Here is a 12,583-nt window from a genome sequence, read left to right on the forward strand (position 1 = left end):
TGGTTTGACCAGCAGCACCCCCGTTAAAATATCCATTTTACACCTGCTTAAAACAAAGTTAGGGTTTGGGCTACTTTCTTGACATGTTCTGAGGGAGTCTAGCCTGGTCCATATTATACCGGACAAGTCAAATTTCAAAGTGCAATTCTGCTTGATAGGCCAAACATTTTACATTTCCTAATAGTTTCCCATGGTGATGAATTACTGAATAAATTCACAAGAGGTTGGAATTTGTGCTTTTAACAGAAGAACAAAAGAAAGAAAAAACAAACAATACAAGAACTATTTGAAATAATCTTGCTAAAATTGTCTGAGTAAAGTTTCAATCTGCTTACCCTTAACATGAACGTTACAGATACTTAAATCTTAGAGAAGGGTCACTCTGTCTCCAATTTAAAGCTGCCTGTTGAGTTGGAATGGTTTCTGAAGTTTTCTTATTAACTTCCAAACTTTCAGAGTAAACTCAAATTTTTCATACCCCCAGCTCCCAGCAGTTTTTTGCTTTTTGGGTTTTCACCAATCCTAGTTTTGTGGAGATGGCTGAAGCAACAGTGCTTTTTCTTGCTGATTAAATCTGTACATTGCCTGACTTTCTGCATTGTTCTGTCTTCCTGTGAACTCCTGTCAATAGACAACAGCAGTTTTCATCCCCTTCTTCTGTTATTAAAGCACTGAATTATTCACTTCAGATATTTTAAAAACCTCATTAAGAAGTAAACAAAGTTTCAGAGACCATGTTATGCCACTCAGAAATTAAACTAAAACGATGCCTTTCTCTTCTTAATGCACATAATGTAGAAATACAAATCAAAGTCATGCTTTGTTCGTCTACTTGAGAATCCAAGTTTCCTAATACTAGATTATGAACAATCACAAGAAATTAATAGTTTCTAAATGATCAGTGGGAACAATAAACAGATTTAGATGGCAAAAAAAAAAACTGTTAGGGAGATTACATTGGGTGTGTAAATTAAAGGTGTTTTAATGCTGAGTGAATTCTCTTTTAAAGAGAGTGATAGCATTAGAGTCATGAGTACCTTTTAGAAGTTAATTCTACAAATACTTGTTCATAGAGTCAGAGATGTACAGCATGGAAACAGACCCTTCGGTCCAACCCGTCCATGCCAACCACATATCCCAACCCAATCTAGTCCCACCTGCCAGCACCCGGCCCATATCCCTCCAAACACTTCCTATTCATATACCTATTCAAATGCCTCTTAAATGCAGCAATTGTACCAGCCTCCAACACATCCTCTGGCAGCTCATTCCATACACGTACCACCCTCTGCGTGAAAACGTTGCCCCTTAGGTCTCTTTTATATCTTTCCCCTCTCACCCTAAACCTATGCCCTCTAGTTCTGGACTCCCCGACCCCAGGGAAAAGACTTTATCTATTTATCCTATCCATGCCCCTCATAATTTTGTAAACCTCTATAAGGTCACCCCTCAGCCTCCGACGCTCCAGGGAAAACAGCCCCAGCCTATTCAGCCTCTCCCTGTAGCTCAGATCCTCCAACACTGGCAACATCTTTGTAAATCTTTTCTGAACCCTTTCAAGTTTCATAACATCTTTCTGATAAGGAGACCAGAATTGTACGCAATATTCCAACAGTGGCCTAACCAATGTCCTGTACATGACCTCCCAACTCCTGTACTCAATACTCTGACCAATAAAGGAAAGCATACCAAACACCTTCTTCACTATCCTATCTACCTGCGACTCCACTTTCAAGGAGCTATAAACCTGCACTCCAAGGTCTCTTTGTTCAGCAACACTCCCGACGACCTTACCAATAAGTGTATAAGTCCTGCTAAGATTTGCTTTCTCTAAATGCAACACCTCGCATTTATCCGAATTAAACTCCCATCTGCCACTTCTCAGCCCATTGGCCCATCTGGTCCAGATCCTGTTGTAATCTGAGGTAAACCTCTTCGCTGTCCACTACACCTCCAATTTTGGTGTCATCTGCAAACTTACTAACTGTACCTCTTATGCTCGCATCCAAATCATTTATGTAAATGACAAAAAGGAGAGGGCCCAGCACCGATCCTTGTGGCACTCCACTGGTCACAGGCCTCCAGTCTGAAAAACAACCCTCCACCACCACCCTCTGTCTTCTACCCTTGAGCCAGTTCTGCATCCAAATGGCTAGTTCTCCCTGTATGCCATGAGATCTAACCTTGCTAATCAGTCTCCCAAGGGGAACCTTGTCGAACGCCTTACTGAAGTTCATATAGATCACATCTACTGCTCTGCCCTCATCAATCTTCTTTATTACTTCTTCAAAAAACTCAATCAAGTTTGAGACACATGATTTCCCACGCATAAAGCCATGTTGACTATCCGGAATCAGACTTGCCTTCCCAAATAAGTGTACATCCTGTCCCTCAGGATTCCCTCCAACAACTTGCCCACCACTGAGGTCAGGCTCACCGGTCTATAGTTCCCTGGCTTGTCTTTACCGCCCTTCTTAAACAGTGGCACCACGTTTGCCAACCTCCAGTCTTCCAGCACCTCACCTGTGACTATCGATACAAATATCTCAGCAAGATGCCTAGCAATCACTTCTCTAGCTTCCCACAGAGTTCTCGGGTACACCTGATCAGGTCGTGGGGATTTATCCACCTTTAACCGTTTAAAGGCATCCAGCACTTCCTCCTCTGTAATCTGGACATTTTGCAAGATGTCACCATCTATCTCCCTACAGTCTATATCTTCCATATCCTTTTCCACAGTAAATACTGATGCAAAATATTCATTTAGTATCTCCTCCATTTTCTGTGGCTCCACACAAAGGCCGCCTTGCTGATCTTTGAGGGGCCCTATTCTCTCACCAGTTACCCTTTTGTCCTTAATATATTTGTAAAAACACAGGTAGAAAGTATCACTCCTTTTACCTAACCTGATAAAGGTCTAAGATACTGGAGTTTGGGAAAGTGTAATTCCACAGGTCTATTTTAATGATGCTACTGCTCAGGCCTTAGCTCGCCAGTAGGGCATTGACAAGCCATCACTTTTAAAGAGATACTACCTCAAAAAATAGCTAGCACCAATTAGACACTTGATTACTTACAAAAACATTTTCCTAAATAATTCCACCTTTGAGAAATCAGAACCAGTGGTCATCAGAAATGACCTTTTACTTTAAAATAAACTGAATATTTGCATGTGAAGCTCTTTTGGGAGGTTTTGTTTTGCTCTAGTTCATTTGACTGTTGCTTATGTTGTTTTCTTTAGTATATATGTACGAATTTCCTAAAAAGTATCAAAATGAGGTGAAAACTAGATATTAAATTTTTGGGCCTGGCCCTAGATACACATCATTTATCAACCCGAAAGAGCTTTTTGATTAGATTAGATTAGATTCCCTGCAGTATGAAAACAGGCCTTTCGGTCCAACAAGTCCACACCAACCCTCCGAAAAGCAACCCACCCAGACCCATTACCCTACCTCATACGTACCCTTGACTAATGCACCTAACACAATGGGCAATTTAGCATGGCCAATTCATCTGATTGCACATCTTCAACAAAGACTTGGACTTCACAAATTTTATTTCTCAGCAGTTTCCACAATTCTTCCATGAAAACTAGAACTTGAACTTGGAAGATCGCTGATGTTTTTTCTAAAAAATAACTTTTCTTCCTTAATTTTGATTGTTGCAGTGACATTTTTAGTACAGGTACACAATCCTTTATCAGAAATCTTAGGGGCAGGCTAATTTTCAGAATAAGTGATTGATTAATGGTGAAATAAAAAGAATCTTACCAAACAGCAGACGCTGAGACAGAACTGATGCTTGCCAGTACTGGGTCATGCCACCACATCACATCTGATTGACGTGGGTCAAGTGGGTGTGGAGTTGGATTAACTGTTTGCACACCAAACAACCTTGTTATGGAGAAAGAAAAACTTCACAAAAAGAGTTCAGATTTCGGAGCTTTTCCGATTTCAGATAAAATGTTATGTACCTGTACACTTCCTTCTACTTTTAAGTTTCAACATTTGGCTCATTTAGATTAGGTTAGATTAGATTACTTAGTGTGGTAACAGGCCCTTTGGCCTGACAAGTCCACACCGACCCGCCAAAGCGCAACGCACCCATACCCCTACATTTACCCCTTCACCTAACACTACGGGCAATTTAGCATGGCAAATTCACCTGACCAATAAATGATTATTTGCTGACTTTGGGAAGAAACTTATGGATTTAATTGAATAAGCTTTCCCCCATTTCTTCTTATTGTGTATTGTGATATGTGCACCAGATACGATCTCTGCTGATCTGTCTGGACAACTATCCCATCTGTTTTGGTCTGCATTCTACACTCTTGGAGCCTATTGTAGTTTCTTCTGTATACTGTGTTGTGTAAGATTTCGGTCTTGCATTTCTTGATATTCCTAGACAGTTAGACCAGGGAGCAATTTCTCAAGTACAATAACAGTTATGTCTTGAAGTCTCTTTCCCATCAATAGCTCCAAATGTGCTAACCCACATGGTAAGAGTGCTTTGATTGCTATGATTCCTTGTTCTACACTTAGTCAACAGATTAAGGATATCCAGGAAATTTGCAAGATGTTCAAATCCACATTTTTCAGTAAAATAAGCCATGTAATCATTAAGAAACTGCCTGAGAACTATGTGTAATTCCCTTTGACAGAAAAAGCATCATTCTGCATGAATACACGGCTCTTCTCAGTACCTGACAGTGCTTGAAATCTGTCATTTGAAATTGGCATCCATTTTCCTGTATTTGAAGACTGCCTGAAACCTGTGGCACCAACTGCAATTATAGTTGATAATGAAAGATTGCAGTGCTAGAATCAGGCGACGTTAACATATTCTTGATCATTTGAAATTGCTTTGTAAGTTGCCTTAATGCTTCAGTAACTCGCATCAAATTTAGCAAGAATTTTACAAACTGTTTGACCGTTGAAATTGGATAAGCGCCCGATAAGGAAACGCTTACAGAGATACAGGAACATACTATGGGATGCAACTAGCTGAACTGCTCTTGCATATGGACAGCATGGACTCACTGCACTGAACGGTCCCTTCAGTGCTGTAATCATTCGATAATTTTTGGATTCAAAGTACAGAGTCCAAGATAATGCTCAGATTCTCCCCCCTTTGCAAAAATGATCAAGTGATGTTCATGATCTTCATGGCACAGTTGAAAGGGGGAGCGTCTGCTATATGGGAGAAGCTGTGAAATACAACCTAGTAAAAACAACAATGAAAATGGCATGATTTTAGTCTAAAGTACAACCTTCTAAAAAAGTTTAAAACAATGCCACCTTCTTGCTTGATTATTAAATGTTGCTTTTGCGTTTTAAAATCAGAGTCATACAGCACAGAAACAGACCCTTCAGTCCAACTCATCACTGCCGACCAGACATCCCAATCTAATCTCGTTCCATTTGCCAGCATTTAGCCAATATAACTCGAAACCCTTCCTCGTCATATACTCATCCAGATGCCTTTTAAATGCTGTAACCGTACCCATCTCTACCACTTCCTCTGGCAGCTTGTTCCATACACCCACCACCCTTTGCTTGAAAAAGTTACCCCTCAAGTCCCTTTTAAATCTTTCCCCTCACACCTTAAACTTACGTCCACTAGCTCTCGATGACTCCTTCCTCAGAAAAAGACCGTGGCTATTTACCCTACCCATACCCCTCAATTTTATAAACCCCTACAAGGTCAACCCTCAGTTGACGACTCGCCAAGAAAAATAGCTCCAGCCTATTGCGCTTCTCCCTATAGCTCAGATCCTCCAGTCACAGCAATTTGCTTGCAAATCTTTTCTGCACTCTCAAGTTTACTCACATCCTTCCTATAGAAAGGCAAACAGAATTGTACATTTATTCCAAAAGTGGCCTCGACAACGTCCTGTACAGTCGCAATATTTGTCAATTGATTTAGTGCTAATTTTCTGATATTTGAAGCAAAGAACTACAATTCAAGAGTCAAAAAACCTCTTTACATAAATCAAAGCTGATGTTTCACTGCATAAATGTGGGATTGTCAGACATGCTACATTTCTGACTAAATTACATTCCAAGGACACATTTGCCTTTATGCAGAGAAGCTTAAGACATTGCACAGAGCTATCTAACAAACAGCAAATAGGGTTCTTCAACTACCTCAATAATAATGGCTACACTTCAAAAGTAATTCATTCAGCATAAAGGCTTTGAATGTTGAGAATGTGAATAACACCATCAATGCAAACTAACTTCTAGATCCAAGTCTTGCTTTCCACAAAAATGAAGTGTTTCCCTTCTCAGTCACAAGAGAAAAAAAGTGATTTACACAATCCTATACAGCTTGAACACCTCACCATTTCAGCTTTCCACTTCCGCCAGATGTTCAGCATGGAAAACAAAATATCAAGAAATCCAATTCATGGGCACTACATACAGGTAAATAAATATCACTATTTTAAAATCAAGAGTTTAAAACAAAAACCATTAACCACCTCCTGAGCCATGATCAAAGGTTAGACACAGGCATAACCAACTTCACACAATAGTAAAGGCTGGATGCATCTTAAAATATTTCCTTTTGTGGAATTATTCCATCTTCTTTAGAAAGATGGTATAACTATTGGCTCTCTGGAAACCTACTGACCTAGATATCTGGTATCAGATGAGATGCTGCATGAAGAGTCAGATGTTGCTGATTCATGACCTTTTACAACCTCGGCATTACGAACTCTGTTAGATCGAAATTGCCTTTCACTGGATGATGGGCAAGATGGTGGTTGATCATATACGACTTTAGAACCAGCATTCTCTGCAAAGATTAAATTTGCTGTCAGACGGTAATTACTGGGGTACATACTAAATGCTATTGCAATTTTACATCACTTTAAGCTCCTAACCTACAAAAAAATGTAGAAAACACAAAATGTATTCAAACAGTCCAGGAATTCTCAGTTTTACAATAATCCTAAAACAAGGGAGAAATTTAAACAATCAAAGCATGGGTACTTGCTTTGGAAGCAGAGATGCTAATGTTTAGGAAGTCTTTCAATTGCCACTGCCTGTTGCAACTGGACACCTTTTGCAATAAAACTTCCCTAAGGTTTAACTGCTGGCATTAGCTTAAAAATTTGAGATGTTCATTTTAATTGCCAGTCAGTCTCAACTAATCAGGATTAACTTTTCATAGATTAAATTAGATTCCTTACAGTTTGGAAATAGGCCATTTGGCCCTACAAGTCCACACCGACCCTCCGAACAGTAACGCACCCAGACCCACTCGCCTGTTCGATATTTACTCCTGACTAATGCACCTAATACAATGGGCAATTTAGCATGACCAATTCACCAAAGCTGCACATCTTTAGATTATGGGAGGAAACCAAAGACCATGAGGAAACCCACACAGACACGGGTAAAATGTGCAAACTCCACACAGACCGTTGCCTGAGATGGGCGCTGAGAGGCAGCAGTGCAAACCAATGAGCCACCACGCCGCCCATTTCCTCACGGTAACATTTGTTGTACACATTTTACTTGCAATTTCTTGCCAAATTCCCAACTCAAAATAGGAGCCAGGTTATTAAAAACATTTCATCACTTGTGAAATTCAATAGGAATGAAAAAAGTCCAACACAAATACAGATTTTCTTCAAAGGTTTTCTTTTGTTGTTTCCAAATAAAGCTTAGAAATATAATTTTACTCCTTTCTAACTTGCAAAGTTTTGCAACTTCTCAATGCATTGCTAAATAGTCAAAATAGTAAAGATACTTCCATCTTCTTGGATCACTGGGGTATATTTTGTGGTAAACATAAATTCTACAAGAGAGACAGCTTGCACCTTAATAGGTTAGGGACCAGTATTCTGGCAGGCAGGTTTTCTACTGCAACACCGCTACATTTAAACTAAGTAGCGGGGGGGGGAGGGGACAAACTGGATGTTTAAAAAGGAAATTGAAGGGAAAGTTAGAACAAGAGAAGTCAAGAAAGACAACTGTATTAATGAGGCAGAAAACTTGGAAAGGCATCATGCTGTAAGGTTGAGTGAAATAAGGGTTGATGGGAAGGGTGAGAGTAGTAACAAATTAAAAATACTATACATGAATGCAAGAAGCATTAGACATAAGATGGATGAGCTTGAGGCTCTTTTGGAAATTGGCAGATACGATATTGTGGGGATAAGTGAGACGTGGCTTCAAGTGGACAGGGCCTGGGAAATGAATAATCAAGGATACACGCATTATCGTAAGGACAGACTGACGGGCAGAGGGGGTGGGGTGGCCTTGTCAGTAAGGGATGATATTCAGTCCCTTGCGCGGGGGGACCTAGAGTCAGGAGATGTAGAGTCAGTGTGGATAGAGCTTCAAAATACTAAGGGTAAAAAAGACCCTCTTAGGAGTCATCTACAGGCCCCCAAACAGTAGTCTGGATGTCGGATGTAAGTTAAATCAGGAACTGAAATTGGCCTGTCGCAAAGATGTCACTACTGTTATGGGGGATTTTAACATGCAGGTAGACTGGGAGAATCTGGATGGTATTGGGCCACAAGAAAGAGACTTTGTGGAGTGCCTCAGAGATGGATTCTTAGAGCAGCTGGTGCTGGAGCCGACCAGGGAGAAGGCAATTCTGGATCTGGTATTGTGTAACGAACCAGAATTGGTCAGAGACCTCGAAGTGAAGGAGCCATTGGGAAGTAGTGACCATAATACAATAAGCTTCAATCTGCAATTTGAGAGGGAGAGGGTACAGTCGGAAGTGACAGTACTTCTGTTGAATAAAGGGAATTATGGAGCTATGAGGGAGGAGCTGGCCAAAGTTCAAATGGTGCAATACCTTAGCAGGGATGACCGTGGAGGAACAATGGCGGATATTTCTGTGTATAATGCAGAAGTTGCAGGATCAGTTCATTCCTAAAAGGAAGAAAGATCCTAGGAGGAGGCATGGGCGGCCGTGGCTGACGAGGGAAGTAAAGAAACATATAAAGTTAAAAGAGAAAAAATATAACATAGCTAAGATAAGTGGGAAAACTGAGGACTGGGAAGCTTTTAAAGAGCAACAGAGGATTACTAAGAAGGAAATACGCAGAGGAAAAATGAGGTACGAAGGTAAACTGGCCAAGAATATTAAGGAGGATAGTAAAAGCTTTTTTAGGTATGTGCAAGGCAAAAAAATGGTTAGGACAAAAATTGGGCCCTTGAAGACAGAAACAGGGGAATATATTACTAGGAACAAAGAAATGGCAGAGGAATTAAATGGGTCCTTCAGATCTGTGTTCACTTGGGAAGACACAAGCAATCTCCCTGAGGTAACAGTGGCTGAAGGACCTGAACTTAAGGGAATTTATATTTGCCAGGATTTGGTGTTGGAGAAGCTGTTAGGTCTGAAGGTTGATAAGTCTCTGGGGCCTGATGGTCTGCATCCCAGGGTACTGAAGGAGGTGGCTCGGGAAATCGTGGATGCGTTGGTGATTATTTTCCAGAGTTCAATAGATTCGGGGTCGGTTCCTGAGGATTGGAGGGTGGTTAATGTTGTACCACTTTTTAAGAAAGGTGGGAGAGAGAAAGCAGGTTAGTCTGACCTCAGTGGTGGGAAAGATGCTGGAGTCTATTATAAAGGATGAAATTACTGCACATCTGGATAGTAGTAACAGGATAGGACAGAGTCAGCATGGATTTATGAAGGGGAAATCATGCTTGACTAATCTTCTTGAATTTTTTGAGGATGTAACTATGAAGTTGGACGAGGGAAATCCAGTAGATATAGTGTACCTGGACTTTCAGAAAGCTTTTGATAAAGTCCCACACAGGAGGTTAGTGAGTAAAATTAGGGTGCATGGTATTGGGGGCAAAGTACTAACTTGGATTGAAAATTGGTTGGCTGATAGGAAACAAATGGTGGTGATAAACGGCTCCAATTCGGAATGGCAGGCAGTGACCAGTGGGGTACCGGAGGGATCCGTGCTGGGACCACAGCTTTTTACAATATATGTTAATGATATAGAAGATGGTATCAGCAATAACATTAGCAAATTTGCTGATGATACAAAGCTGGGTGGCAGGGTGAAAAGTGATGAGGATGTTAGGAGATTACAGGGTGACCTGGACAAGTTAGGTGAGTGGTCAGATGCATGGCAGATGCAGTTTAATGTGGATAAATGTATGGTTATCCACTTTGGTAGAAAAAACAGGAAGGCAGACTACTACCTCAATGGAATCAATTTATGTAAAGGGGCAGTACAGAGAGATCTGGGTTTTCTTGTACACCAGTCAATGAAGGCAAGCATGCAGGTACAGCAGGTAGTGAAGAAGGCTAATAGCATGCTGGCCTTCATAACAAGAGGAATTGAGTATAGAAGCAAAGAGGTGCTTCTGCAGCTGTACAGGGCCCTGGTGAGACCACACCTGGAGTACTGTGTGCAGTTCTGGTCTCCAAATTTGAGAAAAGACATTCTGGCTATTGAGGGAGTGCAGCGTAGGTTCACGAGGTTAATTACTGGAATGGCAGGATTACCTTACACTGAAAGACTGAAGCGACTGGGCTTGTATACCCTTGAGTTTCGAAGATTGAGAGGGGATCTGATTGAGACGTATAAGATTATGAAAGGATTGGACACTCTGGCAGTAGGAAACATATTTCCACTGATGGGTGAGTGCTCAACCAGAGGACACAGCTTAAAAATACGGTGTAGACCATTTAGGACAAAGCTCAGGAGAAACTTCTTCACCCAGAGAGTGGTGGCTGTGTGGAATGCTCTGCCACAGCGGGCAGTGGAGGCCCACTCTCTGGATTCATTTAAGAAGGAGTTGGATAGAGCTCTCAAAGATAGTGGAATCAAGGATTATGGAGATAAGGCAGGAACAGGATACTGATTAGGAATGATCAGCCATGATTATATTGAATGGCGGTGCAGGCTCGAAGGGCTGAATGGCCTACTCCTGCACCTATTGTCTATTGTCTTGGAGGAAAGAAAATAATCTAGCAAAACCAACTACGTTTTTCTTGGGTACGGAACAGATTTAACAGAGATTGCAGAGTATATTCTGCCTACACTGTTCACAATTCAAAAGCTTGCAATTATGAAATAAATCAGAAGTTTCAATGATATTCTGTAGGGCATCCTATTCCAATTCAAATTCTAACACCTGCATTACAGATTTATAATTATTTTGAAATGGAGAACTTTCATCATAGCAGCTGGAGAAAACATAACAAACCTGAAAACATCACAATACATTTATAAAGAAATAAAGCATCTGGCTGCGTTGAAATGTGAAATGAACACTACATTTTTAATTCCACAACTTTATTGATATTGTTACAGTTTCTTAGATCTGTGGTTCAATTTCTGAAACAAATTTGAGTTCCAGATTGTATCACTCATTCAAGGAAAGGTTTCTGCACTCACCTCAACGTGTGATATTTTCATTATTCATTTAAAAATAACAGGACTCCAATCAACTAAGATTGATAGGACATTTTGTCTATTTTCTAGTCGAAAAGTCAGCTTATTTCTTTAACCAACGAACATCTCAAACATTTTAATTTTCCAATAATTTTGAGATAGTGAGAAAGGGCCTTGGGTTCAAGTCCTGCCTGCTCCAGGGACGTATTAGAACATCTCAAACAGGTTGATTAGAAAATATATAAAGAAATTGGTAGAGGGAAAACATTTTTACAGCTAAAGATTTTAATCTGGTACTTCTAGGTCCAGCTATATTTTGGAGTGGCCTGTCCAATTAGCTGGTACAGGATCGCAATACTCAAGAGTCAATGGCACCCATTCAAACACAAAGTTCATGACTCATAGCAAGGATATATCCTAGTAGAGAAGAAGAATTCTTGGAAAGGGATAAACCAACTATCGTTAACCATAGCCCATTTAAGTACAACATCAAATTGAAGGGGAGAAAAACAATGTGGTAAAGATTGGTGGCAGAGAATAGGCGAAGTTTTAAAAGCCAAAAAGGATGACCATAACAATAATAAAAGAGGAAATAAAAACAACAGCAAACTAGCAAGGAACACTGAAAGAGACAATAAGAAAATCCTTAAGTATAAAGAAAGGAAGAAAGAAGAAATACTAACCTAGGCCCCTTAGAGAATGAGGCTGGAGCAATTATAATGGGGAGTTAGGAAATGGCAGTAGAGTCAAACAAATATTTGGCATAAGTTTTCATGCAAATGGATACCAACAGTTTTCCAAAAATATTAAGTAATCAAGGAGTTAAAAGGGAGGAGAAGGGAACAAACAAACACAATGTAGCTACTTTCTTTAATATTCTAAGATGCATCTCATCAGGTCCAATAAACTTATTGATCTTTAATTATTAGCTTCCCTGGTATTTTTTCTTTAGTGATCTTTCTCTCTTCCTTTTGTTCTTTTTTGAAACTTCCGTAATGCTCTGGCTAACCACTAATCTTTGCCATAATTGTATGATTTCCTTTCCATTTGTTATCCTCAAATTCCCTGGTAAACCACACTTGGTTTATCCCCTTCCTAGGGCCCTTCTTTCTCAATTGGATGTATTTCAGGTGAGTCATTAATTACCCTCTTTTATAGCTGCTCTTGAGCCTCAACAGTCTTCGCTGC

At 40.2% G+C, this 12,583-nt stretch overlaps 1 protein-coding gene across 2 annotated transcripts in view; it reads right to left on the reverse strand.

The window, feature by feature from the left end:
• Nucleotides 1–12,583, reverse strand: part of rprd1b (regulation of nuclear pre-mRNA domain containing 1B) — a 137,301-nt gene that overhangs the window by 107,698 nt on the left and 17,020 nt on the right. Inside the window, exon 4 of one of the 2 annotated variants that reach the window (XM_043710188.2) lies at nt 6,640–6,804. The exons of the other annotated variant lie outside the window; for it this stretch is intronic. Coding sequence (XP_043566123.2) covers nt 6,640–6,804 — 165 coding nt within the window. The remainder of the gene's footprint in view (nt 1–6,639; nt 6,805–12,583) is intronic. 2 annotated transcript variants of the gene reach the window in all.

This window comes from Chiloscyllium plagiosum, unplaced genomic scaffold, assembly GCF_037043375.1.
Source record: "Chiloscyllium plagiosum isolate Xiang-an unplaced genomic scaffold, Cpla_swu_hap1 HiC_scaffold_15, whole genome shotgun sequence".
NCBI lineage: Eukaryota > Metazoa > Chordata > Chondrichthyes > Orectolobiformes > Hemiscylliidae > Chiloscyllium > Chiloscyllium plagiosum.